Source organism: Salvelinus namaycush, chromosome 30, assembly GCF_016432855.1.
Source record: "Salvelinus namaycush isolate Seneca chromosome 30, SaNama_1.0, whole genome shotgun sequence".
NCBI classification, from domain to species: Eukaryota; Metazoa; Chordata; class Actinopteri; order Salmoniformes; family Salmonidae; genus Salvelinus; species Salvelinus namaycush.
Window position 1 is genome coordinate 11,560,199 of NC_052336.1, and position 23,136 is coordinate 11,583,334.

Genomic DNA, 23,136 nt, shown 5'->3' on the forward strand with positions numbered 1-23,136 from the left:
CGTTCAGCACAAGAAACAAATATAATCCTAAAAAACGTTTTCGAAGTTGGACACAGCCACTTTACACAGCCATTTTGGAACCGCAAAGCCTCATGGTAGCATAGAGTCGAGCGAGGTAATGTGGGCAATGCAGTTGAATAAAACTCCAGGGTATTTGTAATGCATTTTATATACATTGACATTAGCCAGCAGTGTCTGTTAAATGAAACGAACCAGATCCAGGAAAACGATATGCAGTTTGAAGCAAGTTTATGGCTACGTTCTAGTTCGTCTATATCGTGCTGCGCAGTATGCAGTCATATCGGTCACTGATAATGTAGACACTAAAGCTCTACTAGTGGGAGTGATCAACGCTAGCCAAGGAGGACATGACACCCTTCTATCCCATAGTAGCACATGAACTAGAATTATAATTAGCTGGCTGCATAGTTCTAAATAGATTACACGTCACCTGATCTGACAGAGTATACAGACAATCACCCAAAATAGGCTCCAAATCAAATTACTGAGTGCACAACTGTGTAGCTGTTAGTAAACAGTCAAATGCACGCAATCCAACGTAACTTTTTTTTAATATGTTGTGTATATAGATGGTTCATTCATACACCAATCAAACGCTTGAGACCTTCACGATCAAGTCCAATTGTACATGCTTCAATGAAGCATCCAATTGACTTTGTGCTCACAACACGTCTTGTATCCAAACTGAACACCATGAGCATTCTCTTTTTTCAGGAATCTAGAATGTTTCCACTTTAGCAGCAAAGTGATGCCACTCATTATTCTACACCGTAACCAAAGTTACAGCGGATTGTGTTTTAAATGGTCTTAATTGATTTAAAAATTGCAGTCTGATACAGAAGGCTAGGAGACCTGAACAATATGAAAGTGCTAGTCATTAATTTACAGAGATCAGGCATCACCATAGTGCCATGAAGTATCCAATATGCTACATATGAATACACTTGACACCTTACAAATGCCTCTGGTTGTTTTAGCAAGGCTACTTAAAAATCAAGAACCTTGGCTTGTATATACATAACAAACATGAGAATTTGTTAATGCAGAAAATAACAGACAACACTACTGCCAGAGGTATAATCTTATCACACACAGCCTTTTGGCCAAAACAGTGAAAATGATGAAACATTTAGTCCCATTATCAATTTCAAATTGTTAAGCCCTCCCATTTTGTTTAAGAGGGAAGAAAAAATGTTTCCGTCCTAGTATCCTCCACATTGGATCCCAGAAGACAATGTTGTTTAGAGCTTATTTTTTCTCTTGCTTCAAGCTCAAGTTCTTGGTTTGTTTTCCCAGCCATTTGTTGCATTTGGTTGTCTTCCCACTTCTTCTGGTGCTATTTCCAATTTGATAGTCAGATTGAAGAGTCAGTAAGAAGAACCAGTTCTGGAACCACTACTTAAGGGAACAACACAAGCTTTTTTTCACGTCACTACAATCAGTCAGCGTAATAAAAGGGAGAAGGGATGACTCAATTCATTCCTGGAGCATTGCCACCAAAATTGAAATTAGTTGGCACCACTTCTGGCACTGTGAACTTGTATCCGCCATGCTTCTCGATCATTTTGGATTCTGGAATGAAGAAAATAGGGCAATTATACAACAGGCCAAACATGGTAAGTGTTTATTTCCTATGATATTAAAACAATTAAATAAATTAACAGCTGTCTTATTGTATTACGGGGATAGATTTACTTACCATGTGCTGCCCGTCTCTGGTCTGCAAGTGTGCCAATGTCATGAAGGTGTTTTCCTTGTTCCTCATCAAGGGTTTGTGTGAGTGCCTGGTACCATGCTGGGTCACGGGTCTGGATATCTGAGTTGGAGAAAAACATAGTTAAGTTAAAGTTTTCCCTCCACTTATGTACGATTTACACTTAAGCAACATATTGCATTCATGTCTTCAATCCCGAGATCTCATTTGTATTGCGTTTTTAAACCTTCTCAGACAAATGCCTCTGTCTTCAACTGAAGAACACGCTGCTGTGGGGAATTGAATCCAGAGACACAGAACGTGACCCTGATCCAGTGACCACACACAGACAGTGTCCTGTTCCGAATCATTATCATTTCATCACTTAAGATCTTGTACTAATAATGCACGTTAAATAACAGGCCTCACAAATTTGTTTCGTAATATTATTGAGTGTAAACACTTATTCACTGTTTATTTCCAATTTGTGTCCTTAACTTGACGACCCATCACTAGCTTTGTGTGCCTGAAAGGTGGTCTCCTTACTCTGTAGTATGGCCTTGAAGATCTGGTATTCATCCACTAGGTTGTCTTCATCGTCTACAGCTGTAGTGTAGCCCTCCAGTGCAGTCTCCTCTGCGTCATCCTCATCCCAGTCCTCATCATCCCCATCCTCTCCTGCATGCTTGGCCAGCATCTCCAAGTACTCCTGGCCCTCCTCATCAATGTCATCCTCATCACTGCCCAGCTCGACTGAGGAAAGGCACAATGGATTAATTTATTACTGATCAATCCACTAACACAACTCAAACCATCTACCAATGAAGTGCTCCTTGCAGCTGTATCTTATTCTATTCAATATAGTAGGAAGATTAACTAAGGGAGTGACAATGGGACTTATGAGTTAAGAGGATAGCACAAATGCCGTACCATTCTCCTCATCCTCCTCTCCATCTCCATCTTCATCCTCATCCTCATTCTCATTCTCTGCTTGACAGGCGTAGGCCCTCTTGAGGCCGTTGAAGAGCAGGATGGCTGCGGGGAGCAGTTGGCCGGCCACCTGGTTGACAGCCTGGGGCCTCTGCTCCAAGTCAATGAGGGCACACAGACCAAGCACACAGATCTTCCTATCGTGGAGCCTGGGGAATAACAATTTTTTTTATCTTACAGTACATTTTTCTCTCTACTTGATATCAAACTATATGGGGGACCAGAGAAACCAGACGAGCTGTAAATATATTAAATGTGAGCATCTTTCCTGGTCTTACCCCAGGAAGCAGTCAACGTCTTTGAGCCACTGGGAGATGAAGTGGTTGGTGATGGGCTCAGTGTTGTTTGGGAAGCGCAGGTTCTCCAGGGTGTTGAGCAGCAGAGGGGGGCTGTAGTACAGGGCTGCGATGGCCACTTGCAGACACATGGTCCTCAGCTCACTGGTCTTCACCTCCCTCGTCAGCCTCTCCAGCGCAGCCGCCACAAACAAGGGAACAACCTGCAGGAGCGGCAAAGAAAGTCTAAGGTGAATGTATAGTACAGTGCTTCTCAAAAGCAGTTACTTTGAATACAGTCGTAGCCATACAAGATTTAGTGTAGAAGCCAGACGCTTACCTGATCAATTCCACGCCCTTTGCACTGCAGAATAACCACCTCCAACAGCTTGGCTGCATGACACTCTGGATCCTCACCTGGATCACCAGTCAGAACCTGCATGGACAGATTATCAACTTGTTCACACCCAGCAAAAATACACACCACCAATATGTGTGAAAAAAATTGTATAGCGGCTGTAAGTTACTGTACCTTCTTGCACATGCTGTAGATTATCTCCAGGTATTTAGTGTCAGACAGGAGAGTGTCTGTGTCAACCGTGACATAGTTGTGAAGGAGAGGCATCATGTCTGAAATAGAGTCACATCCCCCATTTAATATAGTGTGTGTCTATATAATAGTCAAATCACCATAACAGGCAGTTGAGACTAGCAGGTTAGTGAGCAGTATACCTGTGAAGTAGTCAAAGCCATCCTGCTGGAAGACCTCGAACACCAAGGGGAGGAGCTGCCACATCTGTGGGGACACCTGCTGGCAGGTCAGGCTGTGTGCCAGAGACAGGATCTCCTCGTAGAACTCTGAAAATCAACACACACACAGGCTGGGTGTCAGACAGAGGTAAATATAGGACAACCCCCACAGAGTGAGTCAGTCACGTAAATGACTCTAGGCACCTCGCCCACCTGTACGTGTCAGAGACGGGAGGACCTGGTTGGAATGTGGTGGGACAGGAAGAGCAAGGGAGACTTACCCAGGACGTGCTGCTGCAGGACGGTGCCAATCACCTGCAGACATATACCCTCCAGCTGCTGGGTGATCTAAAACAGAAACCCCATTCATTTAGTTAGAGCACTGGAACACACACACAGACAGAGATTGACCATTAACATACAAGTGGTGTTGCAAGAGTAGATTTGATGATTTCATTGTGCAAGTCATTTCCAGAAAACCAAATACCTGTGGGTAGGCACATTGATAAAAACAACGTCATAAGTCAACAGCTTTACTTTACACAGTCAACGACAATGAGTAGCATACCAAGAAGACATATCTAACTGTTGACCAACATTTGCTGGTTTGGCTGGTTCCAAGCTCCACGGGTCCTGTGCGTCGGCGGACGTACGGGCAGAGAGCCACAGTGCTATTTCTAGAGGCATCAGCCTGCAAGGCACTTTGAAGAGAGAACAGTGTGTGTTTCCAGGAGCGGGTGGGCAGCTGGGAGTGTGTTGGCAGGCAGCACTATGAGCTGGGAGGGAAGCTGCTCTACTGAGTGGGTGTTTGGTTGAATGGCTGTAAGTAAATATGCCTTGTCCAAACCAGAATGGCCAACAGGGCAGGAGCCCATATCCTGTTTCTGTAGCATGAGACAGCTTGATGTACATACAAGTAGACCCCCTGGACAGGACGCCATGGCTGTACTCACCTCTTTGTGGTCCTCCACCACACTGAGCAGTGTGTCGATAGTGTTGAGGATGCCCATGGCTGTCACCGCCTTGTCGTCCCCTCCCTCCTCGTCAGGCCCCGTCTGGATGACCTGGTTGAAGGTCATCGCCTGAGGAGAGATGGGAATAACAGCCATAAGTGGGTTTCCCTGAGAGCAGGGTCTTTAAAACCAGACCAACATGGAACTAGGAGAGATGGTAATTGGGCCTTATTTCCTATCTCCATGGCTGACAAACAGAACTGTAAACTGATCAAAGGAAGGAGACTTCCTGTGCAGGGCCGTTTTATGAGTCAGGCACTGAGCACACACTCCTCACCAAGTGCTGTGTCATCTCCACGGCGATGGGCGTGACCTCTTCGCTGTACTCGCAGATCATCTTCTGGATGACATTAGTGAGGTCATCGTTCTCCGTTTCACGCACAATGTGCAGGAGGGCCTGCATCACAGGCCGGATGAAGGGAGTGATATACTCTTTGGCTAGGAAAGAGGAAAAACATGACAGGAGCACTTAGTGATAATCAGCTATATCATTTGGATTCAAGAAGAACATTAACTATTAATGTTATTCAGCAAAGAAAAAGACTCCATATACACCTATGGTGTGTTTGACAGTGTAGAGATAGCTACCTTTCTCCTGGTTGCTGATGAGGACCTGCAGGGCGATGGCTGCCTCCACTTTAACAGGCATCTCGTTGTCGTTGATCAGGCAGAGGCGGGTCAGCTCCAGGGCTGTCTGCAGGTTCTGGTCACTCTTAAACTTGACCTCACAGAAGTAATGCAGGACCCAACAGGCCTATGGGGAAACACCAGAGATGGTGGTTAACAGTTAACCAGTGCAGGACAGTAAACAAACTGGCTATACTTTTGCAAAATTCTCATAAATCTAGAATTTGTATCTAGAACCATCAAGATGTGAAGAGTGGAAAATCCACTGCAATGACAGAGGCAGAACTTTCAGAAAACACTGGTGTTTTACCAAATCATTGTCATTAATATTCTTGATACACTCAAATGTATTTATAAAGCCCTTCTTACATCAGCTGATGTCAAAGTGCTGTACAGAAACACAGCCTAAAACCCCAAACGGCAAGCAATGCAGGTGTAGAAGCACAGTGGCTAGGAAAAACTCCCTAGAAAGGCCAGAACCTAGGAAGAAACCTAGAGAGGAACCAGCCTATGAGGGGTGGCCAGTCCTCTTCTGGCTGTGCCGGGTGGAGATTATAACAGAACATGGCCAAGATGTTCAAATGTTCATAGATGACCAGCAGGGTAAAATAATAATAATCACAGTGGTTGTCGAAGGTGCAACAGGTCAGCACCTCAGGAGTAAATGTCAGCTGGCTTTTCATAGCCGATCATTCAGAGTATCTCTACCGCTCCTGCTGTCTCTAGAGAGTTGAAAACAGCAGGTATGGGACAGGTAGCACGTCCGGTGATCAGCTCACATGCCCTCCTTCTCCCCACTGGAACCCTGGGACAGAATGATCTGGCAACGTGACACTTACTCTGGCTCTCATATAGCCCAGCTCACTGCGGAACAGAGTGAAGACGTGGTTCTGCAGCATGAACTCCATCTGGTCTTTATAGACCTTTTTCTGTTTCCGGGGGAGAGAAGAAAATGAAATTCATGGTTAACAAAAATGCATTTAATGTATTTGACTGCCACGTGGGAGCCATAAAGTGAACTTAAGTGATAAAACAATTTGGCAAAATAGTTACACGCCGTGTCAGCTACCTCATCTGATGAGTACATGGTCAGACCAAAGGTCAACTAGAAAAGAGGAGATAGCAGGTGGTGTTGGGGGTTAATAACCTTGAGCAGGATTTCAGCCAGAGAGCCAATCATGTGCAGCGCTCCGTCCTTCTTCCTGGGGTCAGAGGTGGGCTCAGTGAGGATCTGATAACAGAAGCCCATGGTCTTCTGAAGAACCTAGAGAATAAAGAAATGCATTCAGTCAAATGTGCTGCTTCTCTGTGTATCCTGGATAACTGTTACACATTAACATCCAACACCTCTGATATGTCCCAAATGGCACCCTAATCCATGTATAGTGCACTACTATTGACCAGGGCTCATGGGGTAGTGCACTATGTAGGGAATAGGGTGCCATTTGAGATGCAGGCCAGGAGAGTTTGTGGGAGAGTATGGAGGCTGGCCCGTGGTGAGGAGTCAGAGACGTCACAGGTCAGTACTATGATCTCCAGTGGCTCTATGGCTGCAGGTGTGGAGTGAGCACCGCCGCACAGACTGTAAGACACAGCCAGACGGCAGCACGTAACATGGACAGGCACCACACACCCTGTTCACCCACAGCCAAAACGGAATAGAACTACCTCCATGCTAAAACAACACCTTACATTTAGAACAGAAAGAAAGCCGTAATACGTAACACATCTGACTAAGGAGCTACAGCAACTAAAGTAGTGCTTTCTTCCAGCTATGCTTCTTTGTTCCAGTGTTCTCCTGGCTGGACTCATCCACAGACCGGTTCCAACAGCTCTGTACTGTTGTTGGAGCAACAGGGCGCTAATGAGAGCCACAGCAAGACAGGACGGAGGAATGGGCAAGGCCATAAATAAGGGCAGGAGTGAGGCCAGTAGAAAAAAATAACAGGCACCAGGCCATGTGTCCCAAATAGCACCCTATTACCAATATAGTGCACTACTTTTGACCAGGGCTCTAGGGAGAAGAAATAAGTAGTGCACTATATAGGGAATAGGGTGCCATTTGGGATGAAAGAGGATCACATCATGGCAGGCTGTTGACCCTGCCAGGACCAGGAGGACACAGCATTCACATCAGAACCACAACTCACTTCTTTCCTCTTGTTGCAGGAGGTGAAGAGCAGGGTCTGGGCAGCCGTGGTGGGAGAGATGAAATCCTCGAACACATCTGAGACGGGACAGAGAGTCAGCAGATCAGATGGCACATTGCATTGGTTTGTTAGAATAGCTTTACACAGTTAAATCTTTGAACTGATCACTTCCAGGCAGTCTGATTCCAGGACATTCCTTCTGGATGACAAACACTACGGAATATTTCTGATTTCCAAAAACAAGAATGGCGCTTACCAAACTTCATGCGAATGTACTCGTATGGGTCCTCCTCCCACAACTCCTGGTCACTGTCCGTGTAGCACATGAGAGGGAAAACCACGTCCTGAATGATGCCCTGGATATGTGGCTTCAGGTTCTTCCAGGTGACAGCGTGTGCGATTCCCTGGTTAATATAGTTGAGTGTCTGCTGGAGGACTCTTGGAGCCACGTATTGCTTCTCCTTATACTGATATAAGACCTTCAGCAGCACCTACAGACAGACAGGCAAATCAGTTCCCTCTGGTTGAGATCAGACTCCCATGCAGACAGACACAGCTGAAAGGCAACCTTCTGTCCCTCAGTCAATCACAGAGTCATGCATCACACATCTTTCAGCTCAGACAAAGCCAAGAGCGGCCTTGGCCTCTCACCTGTTGTGCTGCCACTGAGTATCCCTTGAGGAAGAGATCGGCAAACTCTGTGTACTCTTTGGTAGTGTTGCCTGGGCTGCCATACCTGGGAGGGGTTTAAAGATGCTTTCACATGTTAATATACAGTGAACCAAAATATAAACACAACACGTAAAGTGTTGGTCCCATGTTTCATGAGCTGAAATTTAAGATCCCAGACATTTTCCATACGCACAAAAAGTTTCTCTCCAATTTTGTGCACACATTTGTTTACATCCCTGTTAGTGAGCATTTCTCCTTTGCCAAGATAATCCATCCACCAGACAGGTAATGAATGATAAGTGACATAATTAAGGGATTATCACTTTCACCTGGTCAGTCTCATGGAAAGAGCAGGTGTACCAAATGTTTTGGTGTTCCAAATGTACACTCAGTGTAGAATCAGTGACAGTGTGCTGGGGTGGGTTGAGTAGGCTTACCTCTCGAAGAGCCTGGCCAGGATGTGGAGGGCCCACTTTTTACACTTCCACCAGGGCAGCTCAGGTCTCTCGTCCTCATCCACCTGCAAGGTCTCCTGTGGGCCACAGACGGACGGGGAAGGAGGGGAGAAAGAGAGAAGGGAAATAAAATAAAATAAGCTTTCTTTCAACTAGCAGCAATTAAAATAAAACAAACAAACTACAGCTAATCTGTTTGGGAGCTACTTGATTTGCATAGTCAACCTATTTGTGCTCCCTCCTTGCCCTACCACAGTAAATCTGCCCTCACCGGAGGCACGTCTCTGTCCACCACTGTCTTCAGGATCTCCATCCACTCCGTCAGGTTCTGTCGGTTGATCAGCTCCAGGGGGAGGTTATACTGTGGACAGGGAAAAGGAGAAATCCCGTCTATTCAATTCAAAAAGCGTTGTCGTCGTTCCAATGGACAGACAGACAACCCTAGACAGCAGTGCAGTCTGGCATGCTGAGGGGGGACAGGTCTAGCCCAGTGGCCCTGACATGGACCAGATGGTCCTCAGCCCTCCCCCTTCTACAGGACAACCATAATCGACCCATCTCCAAACCCAGTATTATGGAAGGAGTAGCTAAATACCTGGACACTACAACTATACATCCACATTTAGACAAGTACCATACACTCCCTATTACAATCAACACAGACTAATAAATACACAACTTGTAAGAAGGTGAGCGTGAAGGATGTGATCAGTAGTACCTGGAAGAGGGCGTAGAGGATCTTGAAGATCTGTTTTTGCACCAGGACAGACTCACTGGAGGGGTCAGGGAGCAGCTGGATGAAGCGGTCCTTCAGCATGGGCATGAAGATCTGCATGGCCGCCACCAGAGGACTGCGCTCGTCCGGCTTCTTGTACCTGTCAAACACACAATCAGAAACATCAACCACCTGAAAACATAGCAAACAGCTCTATAATACAGTCTCTGTCCCAAATGGCACCCCATTCCCTAAATGGTTGGGACACAAACATGGTCACTCTAAAACAAGGAGTCCTTACTCGTAGTTTTTAACCAGCTGGTAGAGGCAGAGCAGGATGCCCAGCCAGCCGGCGCTGTTATCTGACTGCAGGTAGAAGCCAATCTTGTCCACGATGGCAGTCCACTTGCCGGGGTAGTCGTGTTTAATCATGTGATGGATGCATGTCGTCAGCTGCACTCTGAAGGGTTAGAGAGGAGAAAGGTTGGAAGACGATCTGGTTGATCCGAGCTACCTCTTCCCCCCCCCCTCTGCTGGCACTGTGCAGTGAGCTGAGCAGCCACAGGGTGGTAGGTTACCTGATGCGCTCGGGGGAGTGAATGATGGCCTCCACGATGTTGTCACGGATAAACTGCCTGTCCTCCTCTGGTATGTTATTGACAGGCGTCTCCGTGCTGGTGCCGTCCCCCTCACTCCAGTGCTGGGTCACCATGTTCTTGAGGTAGATCACCCCTGGGGAGGAGAGAGGGGGACAATAAACTGACTAAACACAAGACAGGCTTCATAGAGATCCTATTAATAATGGATTACATACAGTGCATTCGCAAAGTATTCAGACGCGTTAACTTTTTCCACATTCTGTTACGTAACAGCCTTATTACAAAATTGATTGAAATGCCCCCCCCCCCCCTCAAAATACTCCATAATGACAAAATTAAATAAATAAAAAGTATAGATTTTTTTCTTCAAATGTATTAAAAATAAACTGAAATATCACATTTACATTAGTATTCAGACTCTTTACTCAGTACTTTGTTGATGCACCTTCATCTTTCCCTCGATGCTGACTAGTCTCCCAGTACCTGTCGCGGAAAAACACCCCCACATCATGATGCTGCCACTACCATGCTTCAACGAAGGGATGGTATTGGCCAGGTGCTGAGCAGTGCCTGGTTTTCTCCAGACGTGAGTTCAATCTTGGTTTCATCAGACCAGAGAATCTTGTTTCTCATGGTTTGAGAATCCTTTAGCTGCCTTTTGACAAACTCTTTTACTGAGGAGTGACTTCCGTCTGGCCACTCTACCATAAAGGCCTGATTGTTGGAGTGCTGCAGAGATGGTTGTCCTTCTCGAAGATTCTTCCATCTCCACAGAGGAACTCCAGCGCTCTGGCAGAGTGACCATCGGGTTCTTGGTCACCTCCCCGACCAAGGCCCTTCTCCCCGATTGCTCAGTTTGGCTGGGCTGCCAGCTCTAGGAAGAGTCTTGGTGGTTCCAAACATCTTCCATTAAAGAATGATGGAGGCCACTGTGTTCTTGGGGACCTTCAACGCTGCAGAATTGTTTTGGTACTCTTCCCCAGATCTGTGCCTCGACACAATCCTGCCTCGGAGCTCTATGGACAATTTTTTAGACTTCACGGCTTAGTTTTTGCTCGGACATGCACTGTCAACTGTGGGACCTTATATAGACAGGTGTGTGCCTTTCCAAATCATGTCTAATCAATTGACTTTACCACAGGTTGACTCCAATCAAGTTGAAGAAACATCTCAAGGATGATCAATGGAAACAGGATGCACCTGAGCTCAATTTCAAGTCTCTGAATACTTATTTAAATAAGATTTTTTCCCCCTTCATATAATTGCATACATTTTTGAAAAACCTGTTTTTGCTTTGTCATTGTGTGTAGATTGATGAGGAAATGTTTTTATGTAATGCATTTTAGAATAAGGCTGTAATGTCACAAAATGTGGAAACAGGGGAGGGGTCTGACTACTTCCGAATGCACTATATGTAATTCTATGGCAGGATTAATGTACAGCTGGTATTCCACCCACTTAGATTTAATTAATGCAAATCATATGATATTGAAGTAAAATCTGCTTTGATCATGGGGTTTAAATTGAACCCTTCCAATTCTTATGGATTTCCATGAAATTGCAGCTGGTTAAAGTGGCACAATATTCTCCACATCTCTTTAAATCACTTAATATCAGGGAGATCTCTAAATTGTTAGAGTGAGTCTGTGTGACATTGGGAGGTGTGAAAGAGTCCATCAGCCTAGATAGCAGCAGCGGATCTCATGACCAGCACATTCACTGTGACTCTTCTCATGTGCTCAGGCTGAAAGGGAGTAGCAGTCGGCCGGGGGAGTAAGAGGAGTGCTTTCACACCTCTCCTCTCAGTCCCAACACACTAGCATGGCCCTGTTCATTAGCACTCCCCAGCCAAGCAAGGAGTCACTCAAATATTCATCCTTCCTCTGCCCGCTGAAATTACAGCTCACATCTCTGCCTCCATCTTCAACTGATAAAATCAGAGCAGAGCAGCAGAAAGAGGCCTAATTCCTTGAGTGAGTCATAGAACAGAAGTGTAAAAGTGTAATTTAGTTAGGGGTTTGCAATAGTTCCCCCCTCTCGTGTTGTAGCTCAGACAGTGAGTCTGAATTTGGAGTACGGGTGTGAATTATTCTACAGAGCCACAATGGAGCGTCTGAGGTCAGTGGCTCGCAGGCAGGCGGAGGCAGTTGACAGGGGCTGAGGGACGGGCCAGGCGGTGGATAGGGGGGGGGAGACGGGCCAGGCGGTGGATAGGGGGGGGAGGAGACGGGCCAGGCGGTGGATAGGGGGGGGAGGAGACGGGCCAGGCGGTGGATAGGGGGGGGGGGGGGGGAGACGGGCCAGGCGGTGGATAGGGGGGGAGACGGGCCAGGCGGTGGATCGGGGGGGAGACGGGCCAGGCGGTGGATAGGAGGGGGGGGGGGAGGGGGGGAGACGGGCCAGGCAGTGGATAGGAGGGGGGGGGGGGGGGGGGGAGACGGGCCAGGCGGTGGATAGGAGGGGGGAGACGGGCCAGGCGGTGGATAGGGGGGGGGGGAGACGGGCCAGGCGGTGGATAGGGGGGGGGAGACGGGCCAGGCGGTGGATAGGAGGGGGAGACGGGCCAGGCGGTGGATAGGAGGGGGGAGACGGGCCAGGCGGTGGATAGGGGGGGGAGACGGGCCAGGCGGTGGATAGGGGGGGGAGACAGGCCAGGCGGTGGATAGGAGGGGGGGGGGAGACGGGCCAGGCGGTGGATAGGAGGGGGGGGGGGGAGACGGGCCAGGCGGTGGATAGGAGGGGGGGGGGGGGGGGAGACGGGCCAGGCGGTGGATAGGGGGGGGGGGGGGGGAGACGGGCCAGGCGGTGGATAGGGGGGGGGGGAGACGGGCCAGGCGGTGGATAGGGGGGGGGGGGGGGAGACGGGCCAGGCGGTGGATAGGGGGGGGGGGGGGAGACGGGCCAGGCGGTGGATAGGGGGGGGGGGGGGGAGACGGGCCAGGCGGTGGATAGGGGGGGGGGGGGGGGAGACGGGCCAGGCGGTGGATAGGGGGGGGGGGGGGGAGACGGGCCAGGCGGTGGATAGGGGGGGGGGGAGACGGGCCAGGCGGTGGATAGGGGGGGGGGGGGAGACGGGCCAGGCGGTGGATAGGGGGGGGGGGGAGACGGGCCAGGCGGTGGATAGGGGGGGGGGGGGAGACGGGCCAGGCGGTGGATAGGGGGGGGGGGGGAGACGGGCCAGGCGGTGGATAGGGGGGGGGGGGAGACGGGCCAGGCGGTGGATAGGGGGGGGGGGGGGAGACGGGCCAGGCGGTGGATAGGGGGGGGGGGGGGGGGGGGAGACGGGCCAGGCGGTGGATAGGAGGGGGGGGGGGGGGGGGAGACGGGCCAGGCGGTGGATAGGGGGGGGGGAGACGGGCCAGGCGGTGGATAGGGGGGGGGGAGACGGGCCAGGCGGTGGATAGGGGGGGGGGAGACGGGCCAGGCGGTGGATAGGGGGGGGGGGGGGAGACGGGCCAGGCGGTGGATAGGGGGGGGGGGGGGAGACGGGCCAGGCGGTGGATAGGGGGGGGGGGGGGAGACGGGCCAGGCGGTGGATAGGGGGGGGGGGAGACGGGCCAGGCGGTGGATAGGGGGGGGGGGGGGGAGACGGGCCAGGCGGTGGATAGGGGGGGGGGGGGGGAGACGGGCCAGGCGGTGGATAGGGGGGGGGGGGAGACGGGCCAGGCGGTGGATAGGGGGGGGGGGAGACGGGCCAGGCGGTGGATAGGGGGGGGGGGGGGGAGACGGGCCAGGCGGTGGATAGGGGGGGGGGGGGGGAGACGGGCCAGGCGGTGGATAGGGGGGGGGGGGGAGACGGGCCAGGCGGTGGATAGGGGGGGGGGGGAGACGGGCCAGGCGGTGGATAGGGGGGGGGGGGGAGACGGGCCAGGCGGTGGATAGGGGGGGGGGGGGGAGACGGGCCAGGCGGTGGATAGGGGGGGGGGAGACGGGCCAGGCGGTGGATAGGGGGGGGAGACGGGCCAGGCGGTGGATAGGGGGGGGAGACGGGCCAGGCGGTGGATAGGGGGGGGAGACGGGCCAGGCGGTGGATAGGGGGGGGAGACGGGCCAGGCGGTGGATAGGGGGGGGAGACGGGCCAGGCGGTGGATAGGGGGGGGAGACGGGCCAGGCGGTGGATAGGGGGGGGAGACGGGCCAGGCGGTGGATAGGGGGGGGAGACGGGCCAGGCGGTGGATAGGGGGGGGAGACGGGCCAGGCGGTGGATAGGGGGGGGAGACGGGCCAGGCGGTGGATAGGGGGGGGAGACGGGCCAGGCGGTGGATAGGGGGGGGAGACGGGCCAGGCGGTGGATAGGGGGGGGAGACGGGCCAGGCGGTGGATAGGGGGGTGGGGACGGGCCAGGCGGTGGGTGGGGGGGGGACACGGGCCAGGCGGTGGATAGGGGGGGGAGACGGGCCAGGCGGTGGATGGGGGGGGGAGACGGGCCAGGCGGTGGATAGGGGGGGGGGGGAGACGGGCCAGGCGGTGGATAGGGGGCAGGCGGTGGATGGAGGGGACAGGCCAGGCAGTGGATAGGGGAGGGGACAGGCCAGGCAGTGGATAGGGGAGGGGACAGGCCAGGCAGTGGATAGGGGAGGGGACAGGCCAGGCAGTGGATAGGGGAGGGGACAGGCCAGGCAGTGGATAGGGGAGGGGACAGGCCAGGCAGTGGATAGGGGAGGGGACAGGCCAGGCAGTGGATAGGTGGGGGACAGGCCAGGCAAGGCAGTGGATAGGGGGGGGGGGGACAGGCCAGGCGGTGGATAGGGGGGGGGGGGGGGAGACGGGCGAGGCGGTGGATAGGGGGGGGGGGGGGGGGGGGGAGACGGGCGAGGCGGTGGATAGGGGGGGGGGGGGGGAGACGGGCCAGGCAGTGGATAGGGGGGGGGGGGGAGACGGGCCAGGCGGTGGATAGGGGGGGGAGACGGGCCAGGCGGTGGATAGGGGGGGGGAGACGGGCCAGGCGGTGGATAGGGGGGGGGGGGGGGAGAGACGGGCCAGGCGGTGGATAGGGGGCAGGCGGTGGATGGGGGGGACAGGCCAGGCAGTGGATAGGGGAGGGGACAGGCCAGGCAGTGGATAGGGGAGGGGACAGGCCAGGCAGTGGATAGGGGAGGGGACAGGCCAGGCAGTGGATAGGGGAGGGGACAGGCCAGGCAGTGGATAGGGGAGGGGACAGGCCAGGCAGTGGATAGGTGGGGGACAGGCCAGGCAAGGCAGTGGATAGGGGGGGGGGACAGGCCAGGCGGTGGATAGGGGGTCAGACAGACTGCTGACACATGTGACCGCTGTGCTGCTGGCTGGGAAGTCATAATCCTGCCAGTCAGTGCTGACACAGCGAGACCCTCACAACCACCCTACTGTATTCCCCTCCCCAACCCATTAATGTCCCCCTCTGCCCAGTCCAACACTCAACATCCCCCTAGCCCACACAATGAGGCAGGGAATAGATGAATCCTGAAATTGCAAATAATGCCTATAATATCAGTGTGACAGGTTTGAAAAAACAAAACATGACAACAAAAAAAAAATGCTATTATCTGTCATAAGCAGGAGGGCATTTGTCCTCAATAGGAGAGGAACCTGGGTCTGATCTCACTACCTTTATGGGAATCCCAGACATTTGCCTGCTAGCTACGGAATCGCTTAGCTCCTCCCTTTGTGTCAGATAACAGCAAATGAGCCTCATTACCGCGGAACTTGTGGCCAAAGCACCGAGTGTGAAGTTCCGGTGCAGGTACCAAGCCAACGTTTAAGCATCTGTTAACCAATGGCATGCCAGATATGATCTACCCGTGCCACCATTGCAGCTGCATTAACTTAATGCAAATGGTCTGAATCGGAGTCAGGTGCAGCAGGGCTCTATGGCAGGCCAAATAGCAGTCACCAGAAGGATAGCATTTCTGCTCAACACACCAGTTCCTGGAGAGGTTTGCTTAGAAATGTCCAGGTCATCTGTTTGACAAGAGGCACACAAATTAGCACCCAACGCATAAGGCAGGATGGGCTGCTGCCACGTTACTTTTCTCCAGGCTGTCATATTACTATTGTGTTGTTGAAGCATACTACAATGTAGAAGAACTGACAAAGTTGCAAGATAGAAGTTAGGACATGATGCTATGGGTGAGCACAATTGAATACGCTAGTGTGGAGTCTAGCAGCAGGTTGAAAATGACAGGCTCTGTCTGGCAGCCACCTGAGGACTGCACACATTTTAAATGTAATAAAAGTCAATGAGCCACTGATCAAGAGCAGATCATCCTACCATATAATTGCACATCATTACCAGAGAGGCATATGTGATACATGGACAGGCTACCAACGGCCCCTCACACGGAGCATCTCAAACATGTGGAATGTTATTTTATAACAAAGGAAGCTGTATCAATGACTAGACACTGTCCAGGCCGAGCAACTATAGATTTCACTAGAGCTCCCTAGCAGACTAAAAGTGTGAAATCTCAATGCCGTAGGACAGGATAAAATAAGCTGCAACGGTAGCATAATAAAAGATGGCATCATATACAACAAAAACACCTTTCTTCTCTTTCTATCATGTGTGTATCTTGGTGAACAAATGTACAAGTACATGGGAAATTGGTCAGTCTTCACAATATGACTGGTGTCATCAGTGTGGGAGCTGTCATTTTTGAGAAAGCGTGCTCAGTTCATTTGAGCTACAGTTGTAGATACTCTTCTCGCCTTTCAGTTCCGGTGAATTTCCATCGGCAAGAGTGCACAGAATCCCGCCCCACATCATCATAATACCCATCCTCTGAAACTCACCTGCTTGTCTGACGGGCAAATCTAACTGATCAGACATGGTGACTTGCAGCAGAGCTGACACAAAATTCACCTGGGTGTGACCCTGTAAATGAAAGCAGGAAAGGATGCATGAATATCAAACACTGATGTGTATTGGACCTATATATCAGCAAAACAGTGTATAACAAACATCTTCAGCCATTTGACTCCTTGCTGTCCCCAGTCCACCTGGTCATGCTGCTGCTCCAGTTTCAACTGTTCTGCCTGTGGCTATGGGACCCTGACCTGTTCACCGGACATACTACCTTGTCCTGGACCTGCTGCTTCCAACTCTCTCTACCAAACCTGCTCTCTCTAACTCTGAATGACCAGCTATGAAAAGCCAACTGACATTTACTCCTGAGGTGCTGACCTGTTGCACCCTGTACAACCACTGATTATTATTATTTGACCACGCTGGTTATCTATGAACGTTTGAATATCTTGGCAATGTACTGTTTAGAAGTCGACCGATTAATTAGGGCCCGATTTCAAGTTTTCATAACAATCGGTAATCGGTATTTTTGGACACCAAATTGCCGATAAAAAAAAAAAAAACTTTATTTAACTAGGCAAGTCAGTTAAGAACACATTCTTATTTTCAATGACGGCCTAGGAACAGTGGGTTAACTGCCTTGTTCATGGGCAGAACGACAGATTTTTACCTTGTCAGCTCGGGGATTCATTTTTGCAATCTTCCAGTTACTAGTACAACGCTCTAACCACCTGCCTTACATTGCACTCCACGAGGAGCCTGCGTGGCAGGCAGACTACCTGTTACGCTAATGCAGTAAGAAGCCAAGGTTAGTTGCTAGCTAGCATTAAACTTATCTTATAAAAAACAATCAATCTTAACATAATCACTAGTTAACTACACATGGTTGATGATATTACTAGTTTATCTAGCGTGTCCTGCGTTGCATATAATCGATGCGGTGCCTGTTAATTTCTCATCTAATCACAGCCTACTTCGACAAATGGGTGATGATTTAACAAGCGCATTTGCGAAAAAAGCACTGTCGTTGCACCAATGTACCTAACCATAAACATCAATGCCTTTCTTTAAAATCAATACACAAGTATATATTTTTTAAACCTGCATATTTAGTTAATAATGCCTGCTAACATGAATTTCTTATAATTAGGGAAATTGTGTCACTTCTCTTGCGTTCCGTGCAAGCAGTCAGGGTATATGCAGCAGTTTGGGCCGCCTGGCTCATTGCGAACTGTGTGAAGTCCATTTATTCCTAACAAAGGCCGTAATTAATTTGCCAGAATTGTACATAATTATGACATAACATTGAAAGTTGTAAAATGTAACAGCAATATTTAGACTTACGGATGCCATCCGTTAGATAAAATACGGAAAGGTTCCGTATTTCACTGAAAGAATACACTTTTTGTTTTCGAAATTATAGTTTCCGGATTTGACCATATTAATGACCAAAGGCTCGTATTTCTGTGTGTTATTATGTTAAAATTAAGTCTATGATTTGATAGAGCAGTCTGACAGCGATGGTAGGCAGCAGCAGACTCGTAAGCATTCATTAAAACAGCACTTTTGTGCGTTTGCCAGCAGCTTGTCGCAATGCTTCAAGCATTGCGCTGTTTATGACTTCAAGCCTATCAACTCCCGAGATTAGGCTGGTGTAACCGATGTAAAATGGCTAGCTAGTTAGCGGGATGCGCGCTAATAGCGTTTCAAACGTCACTCGGTCTGAGACTTGGAGTAGTTGTTCCCCTTGCTCTGCATAGGTAACGCTGCTTTGAGGGTGGCTGTTGTCGATGTGTTCCTGGTTCGAGCGAGGAGAGGGATGGAAGCTATACTGTTACACTGGCAATACTAAAGTGCCTATAAGAACATCAAATAGTCAAAGGTATACGAAATACAAATCGTATAGAGAGAAATAGTCCTAAAATTCCTATAATAACTACAACCAAAAACTTCTTACCTGGGAATATTGAAGACTCATGTTAAAAAAGAACCACCAGCTTTCATATGTTCTCATGTTCTGAGCAAGGAACTTAAACGTTAGCTTTCTTACATGGCACATATTGCAATTTTACTTTCTTCTTCAAAACTTTGTTTTTGCATTATTTAAACCAAATTGAACATGTTTCATTATTTATTTGAGGCTAAATTGATTTTATTGATGTATTATATTAAGTTAAAATAAGTGTTCATTCAGTATTGTTGTAATTGTCATTATTACATACATATATAAACATCGGCCGATTAATCGGTATCGGCTTTTTTTGGTCCTCCAATAATCGTTATCAGTATCAGCGTTGAAAAATCATAATCAGTCGACCTCTAATCTGCATTGCTTGCCGTTTGGGGTTTTAGGCTGGGTTTCTGTACAGCACTTTGTGACATCGGCTGATGTGAAAAGGGCTTTATGAAATAATTTGAATGATGACAGTAGTAATGCCATAAAACCACTATGTTGAGGCATGGAGCACCATTAGCTGAAGCTTATACACATACAGCTCCTTAAGAATGCAAAGTATGAGAGTTTAAGAAACCTTGATGCAACATGTACATTATATAATGTAACCTCCCCATACGCACAGCAAAGGAATCCAGACCTCCACATGGCCTGTCTGGGTCCTGGCCAACTTCTAGGCTGTCATTTGAGACTGCAGCGTCTGCATCAAACAGTGAGTGTCACCTGTCCCTATTCTCTAGACACGAACTAATAATGATTAAAATTAAGATATCCAGTATATACACAAGAGTGCAGCATACTTTTTACATTATCATTGATCACATACGTTATTTTTATTTAACTAGGCAAGTCAGTTAAGAACAAATTCTTATTTTCAATGACGGCCTAGGAACAGTGGGTTAACTGCCTTGTTCATGGGCAGAACGACAGATTTTTACCTTGTCAGCTCAGGGATTCGGGAATGAAAATGGGTCTCAATGCTTTGCCCACCACATATCCTTATATCACTTGCTATATTAAATGAATACTGTTCAGGCTTAACTGGTCCAGATGAGTCAAACGTAAGATAGGTAAAATAGCCTCCTACCCTCCTTTCCCGGTAGATAACAATGCACACAGACCTCTCCCTGGATACCACACAACATGACTCAGATCTAACAATCCAACTGCACATTCTTGTTCTGTGGATTGAAATTCTGGGCATTGTATATTCTGTTGTCACGAAAAACAAAACAACGACCTCAGATTGTTGAGTGGAGAAGTTCATGTACAGTTGTGGCCAAAAGTTCTGAGAAAATCAGACTGGAAGCTTCAAAAGGAGGGTGGTGCTTGGAATCATTGTTCTTCCTCTGTAAACCATGGTTACCTGCAAGGAAACACGTGCCGTTATCATTGCTTTGCACAAAAAGGTCTTCACAGGCAAGGATAATGCTGCCAGTAACATTGCACCTAAAATCAACCATTTATCGGAACATCAAGAACTTCAAGGAGAAGGGTTCAATTGTTGTGAAGAAGGCTTCAGGGCACCCAAGAAAGTCCAGCAAGCGCCAGGATCGTCTCCTAAAGTTGATTCAGCTGCAGGATCGGGGCACCACCAGTACAGAGCTTGCTCAGGAATGGCAGCAGGCAGGTGTGAGTGCATCTGCACGCACAGTGAGGCGAAGACTTTTGGAGGATGGCCTGGTGTCAAGAAGGGCAGCAAAGAAGCCACTTCTCTCCAGGAAAAACATCAGGGACAGACTGATATTCTGCAAAAGGTACAGGGATTGGACTGCTGAGGACTGGGGTAAAGTCATTTTTTCTGATGAATCGCCTTTCCGATTGTTTGGGGCATCCGGAAGAAAGCTTGTCCGGAGAAGACAAGGTGAGCACTACCATCAGTCCTGTGTCATGCCAACAGTAAAGCATCCTGAGACCATTCATGTGTGGGGTTGCTTCTCAGCCAAGGGAGTGGGCTCACTCACAATTTTGCCTAAGAACACAGCCATGAATAAAGAATGGTACCAACACATCCTCCGAGAGCAACTTCTCCCAACCATCCAGGAACAGTTTGGTGACAAACAATGCCTTTTCCAGCATGATGGAGAACCTTGCCATAAGGCAAAAGTGATAAATAAGTGGCTCGGGGAACAAAACATCAATATTTTGGGTCCATGGCCAGGAAACTCCCCAGACCTTAATCCCATTGAGAACTTGTGGTCAATCCTCAAGAGGCAGGTGGACAAACAAAAACCCACAAATTCTGACATACGCCAAGCATTGATTATGCAAGAATGGGCTGCCATCAGTCAGGATGTGGCCCAGAAGTTAATTGACAGCATGCCAGGGCGGATTGCAGAGGTCTTGTAAAAGAAGGGTCAACAGTGCAAACATTGACTCTTTGCATCAACTTCATGTAATTGTCAATAAAAGCCATTGACACTTATGAAATGCTTGTAATTATACTTCAGTATTCCATAGTAACATCTGACAAAAATATCTAAAGACACTGAAGCAGCAAACTTTTTGGAAATCAATATTTGTGTCATTCTCAAAACTTTTGGCCACGACTGTACATTTAATTTTTGAGCCTTGCTAGGCCTACTCTTATCAAACTAAAGTTAGCTAATAATACGTTCGAGCTGATGACACACAATATGGACATATCACATAAACAACAACTTGACTTAAAGTTCACCTAAACCCCAGTTACATGACAACACCGTACATATATTGTTCTAAGGATAGCATAGCCGATAACAGACCAGAGCATATTTGACACTTGCCCAAGAGACTTCCTCCTACTAGCGAGCGAAACATGGCTAACTATGTGACCATGAAATAATTCACGTCGTCCGTATAACGTTATGTTAGTTATCTATGGCACGTCTACATTTGACATATAAAGTCGACATCTAGACAATGATAATAGGCCATGTTGCACATAGCTGGCTATTTAATTTGTAAGGTTAACATTAGCGAAAGAATCTGCGCACGCGGACAGCTCATCGAATGACTCAATGTAATTTATGTTACGCTATCCGCAAAAGGTTGCTAACATAGCGCTAGCCAGCGAACATTCACTTATCATTTGGCTTTCACAAATGAGGTACAAACAAAACATTTGCCCCGTTACTAAATGCGTAGTTATTATTAATAATGATTGCTATTGTTTACGTTGTGTCTTGCAAGTTAACTAGCGTTCGTTAGCTCGAACCTACCTAGCTGGTTAGCGATATTAGTTAGCTACGTTCATGGAAATCAAAGCCAGCAAGCTAAATAATAATTTATTATTAGCTACTCTCATATTAGACGTACATTTATAAATGATAGGAAAGTAGTTTGATGATAACTTGACTAACTAACGTTACACCTGTCAATTCGTCCGATTGGTGACATTTTGGCTGACCAACTAGTTTAGTTAACTATATAAATTCAACGGGCTAGCTAGTTAGCACTATTGCTGTGCAGGGCAATGTCAGCAGTAAAAGAAATTTTAAAAAATACACCTCACACGTGATTCACTTAGCCAACTTGCTAACACAGATTTCCGAACTTCTAGCAAACGCTAGCTACATTCGTATACTATATCGCATGATTTAGTTAGTTTAGACCAAACTTGTATAAATAATGGCAAAAATGTGTCTTTCCAACGATTCAAACATGATACATCAGTTAGGCCAAAAGCAAGCATTGTCCAACAAGGCTTTTTACTGCGTAGCTAGCAGCTAATTATCAAGGAAGCTATTGCTAACTTCCCGCACGTTTTTAAAGAACCAGCTGCAGGTATACGGGGTGGATTCGCTTGGAGTTGCAGATCTTGACGTTAAAATATAATTCGAAACTTTGATATAACACCCATAACGTCAAGTCTGATATGTAATCACCGAAACATATGTCGAATGGAGAATATTCAATCTGTCAAAGTTCTGGACTGACTCTGGTCTCCCATAGTCACAAGCTAGGAGGACTCCATTCCATCTTTGATGTGTGACACAACAGAAGAGGCCCGATTAGCACCATCACAAGTTTTTACCTCGTTCAGCTGCCTCTCCGCGGCCTCACGCAAGTTCGGGTCCATGGTACCCCGAAGGGCCTCGATCAATACGTTAGGATCCATAGCTAAATCTGGTACGGCTCGGATTCAGTATTTCTTTGGTCTATGAATTCCCAGTCAATGCGCACATGGACGCACGGCTCTTCAGTTACCGGCGCGAAAGGAAGAAGCGAATGAAGTACCCGGATAGATCAGCCCCAAATTTCCCCAACACGAACATCCGCTTCAAACTATTGCACTATAGGAGTTGTAGTTTTACATGTGTGATATCTCTCTCACACTGTCTTACGGTCAATAAATAAAGACACTGATATCTCTCTCACACTGTCTTACGGTCAATAAATAAAGACACTGCTGGTAATGAGAACAAAATATTATGAAAATGGAAAGCATGTCATTGCAGTT

At 48.5% G+C, this 23,136-nt stretch overlaps 1 protein-coding gene and 2 non-coding genes across 3 annotated transcripts; all 3 read right to left on the reverse strand.

The window, feature by feature from the left end:
* Positions 1–553: 553 nt before the first annotated feature.
* LOC120024886 (importin-7-like) lies at positions 554–22,906 on the reverse strand. Its single transcript, XM_038969232.1, has 24 exons — positions 22,711–22,906; positions 16,729–16,810; positions 9,940–10,093; positions 9,663–9,821; positions 9,365–9,521; positions 8,918–9,007; positions 8,629–8,723; positions 8,171–8,255; positions 7,776–8,010; positions 7,520–7,596; positions 6,517–6,633; positions 6,209–6,298; positions 5,331–5,496; positions 5,020–5,180; positions 4,683–4,811; positions 4,011–4,077; positions 3,712–3,837; positions 3,512–3,609; positions 3,320–3,415; positions 2,983–3,203; positions 2,645–2,853; positions 2,261–2,467; positions 1,721–1,837; positions 554–1,593 (listed from the first exon to the last, which is right to left on the reverse strand). Exons 1-24 carry the CDS (start codon positions 22,792–22,794, stop codon positions 1,493–1,495), a joined length of 3,123 nt encoding a protein of 1,040 aa, XP_038825160.1. The 5' UTR covers positions 22,795–22,906; the 3' UTR covers positions 554–1,492.
* Positions 1,961–2,104, reverse strand: LOC120025398. Its single transcript, XR_005473001.1, has one exon. It is a non-coding gene; the product is annotated as a small nucleolar RNA SNORD15 (small nucleolar RNA).
* LOC120025401 lies at positions 6,835–7,012 on the reverse strand. Its single transcript, XR_005473004.1, has one exon. It is a non-coding gene; the product is annotated as a small nucleolar RNA SNORA23 (small nucleolar RNA).
* Positions 22,907–23,136: the final 230 nt, after the last annotated feature.

What these genes read in the sequence shown, in the direction of transcription:
- LOC120024886 (XM_038969232.1), bottom strand. Translation starts at nt 22,794, where the DNA reads ATGGATCCTAACGTATTGATCGAGGCCCTTCGGGGTACCATGGACCCG. An exon ending in ACTCAGTGGCAGCACAACAG is followed by an intron (nt 8,011 to 8,170) that starts GTGAGAGGCCAA and finishes GTCTGTCTGTAG; the next exon opens with GTGCTGCTGAAGGTCTTATA. An exon ending in AGAGGAGGATGAGGAGAATG is followed by an intron (nt 2,468 to 2,644) that starts GTACGGCATTTG and finishes GCCTTTCCTCAG; the next exon opens with TCGAGCTGGGCAGTGATGAG.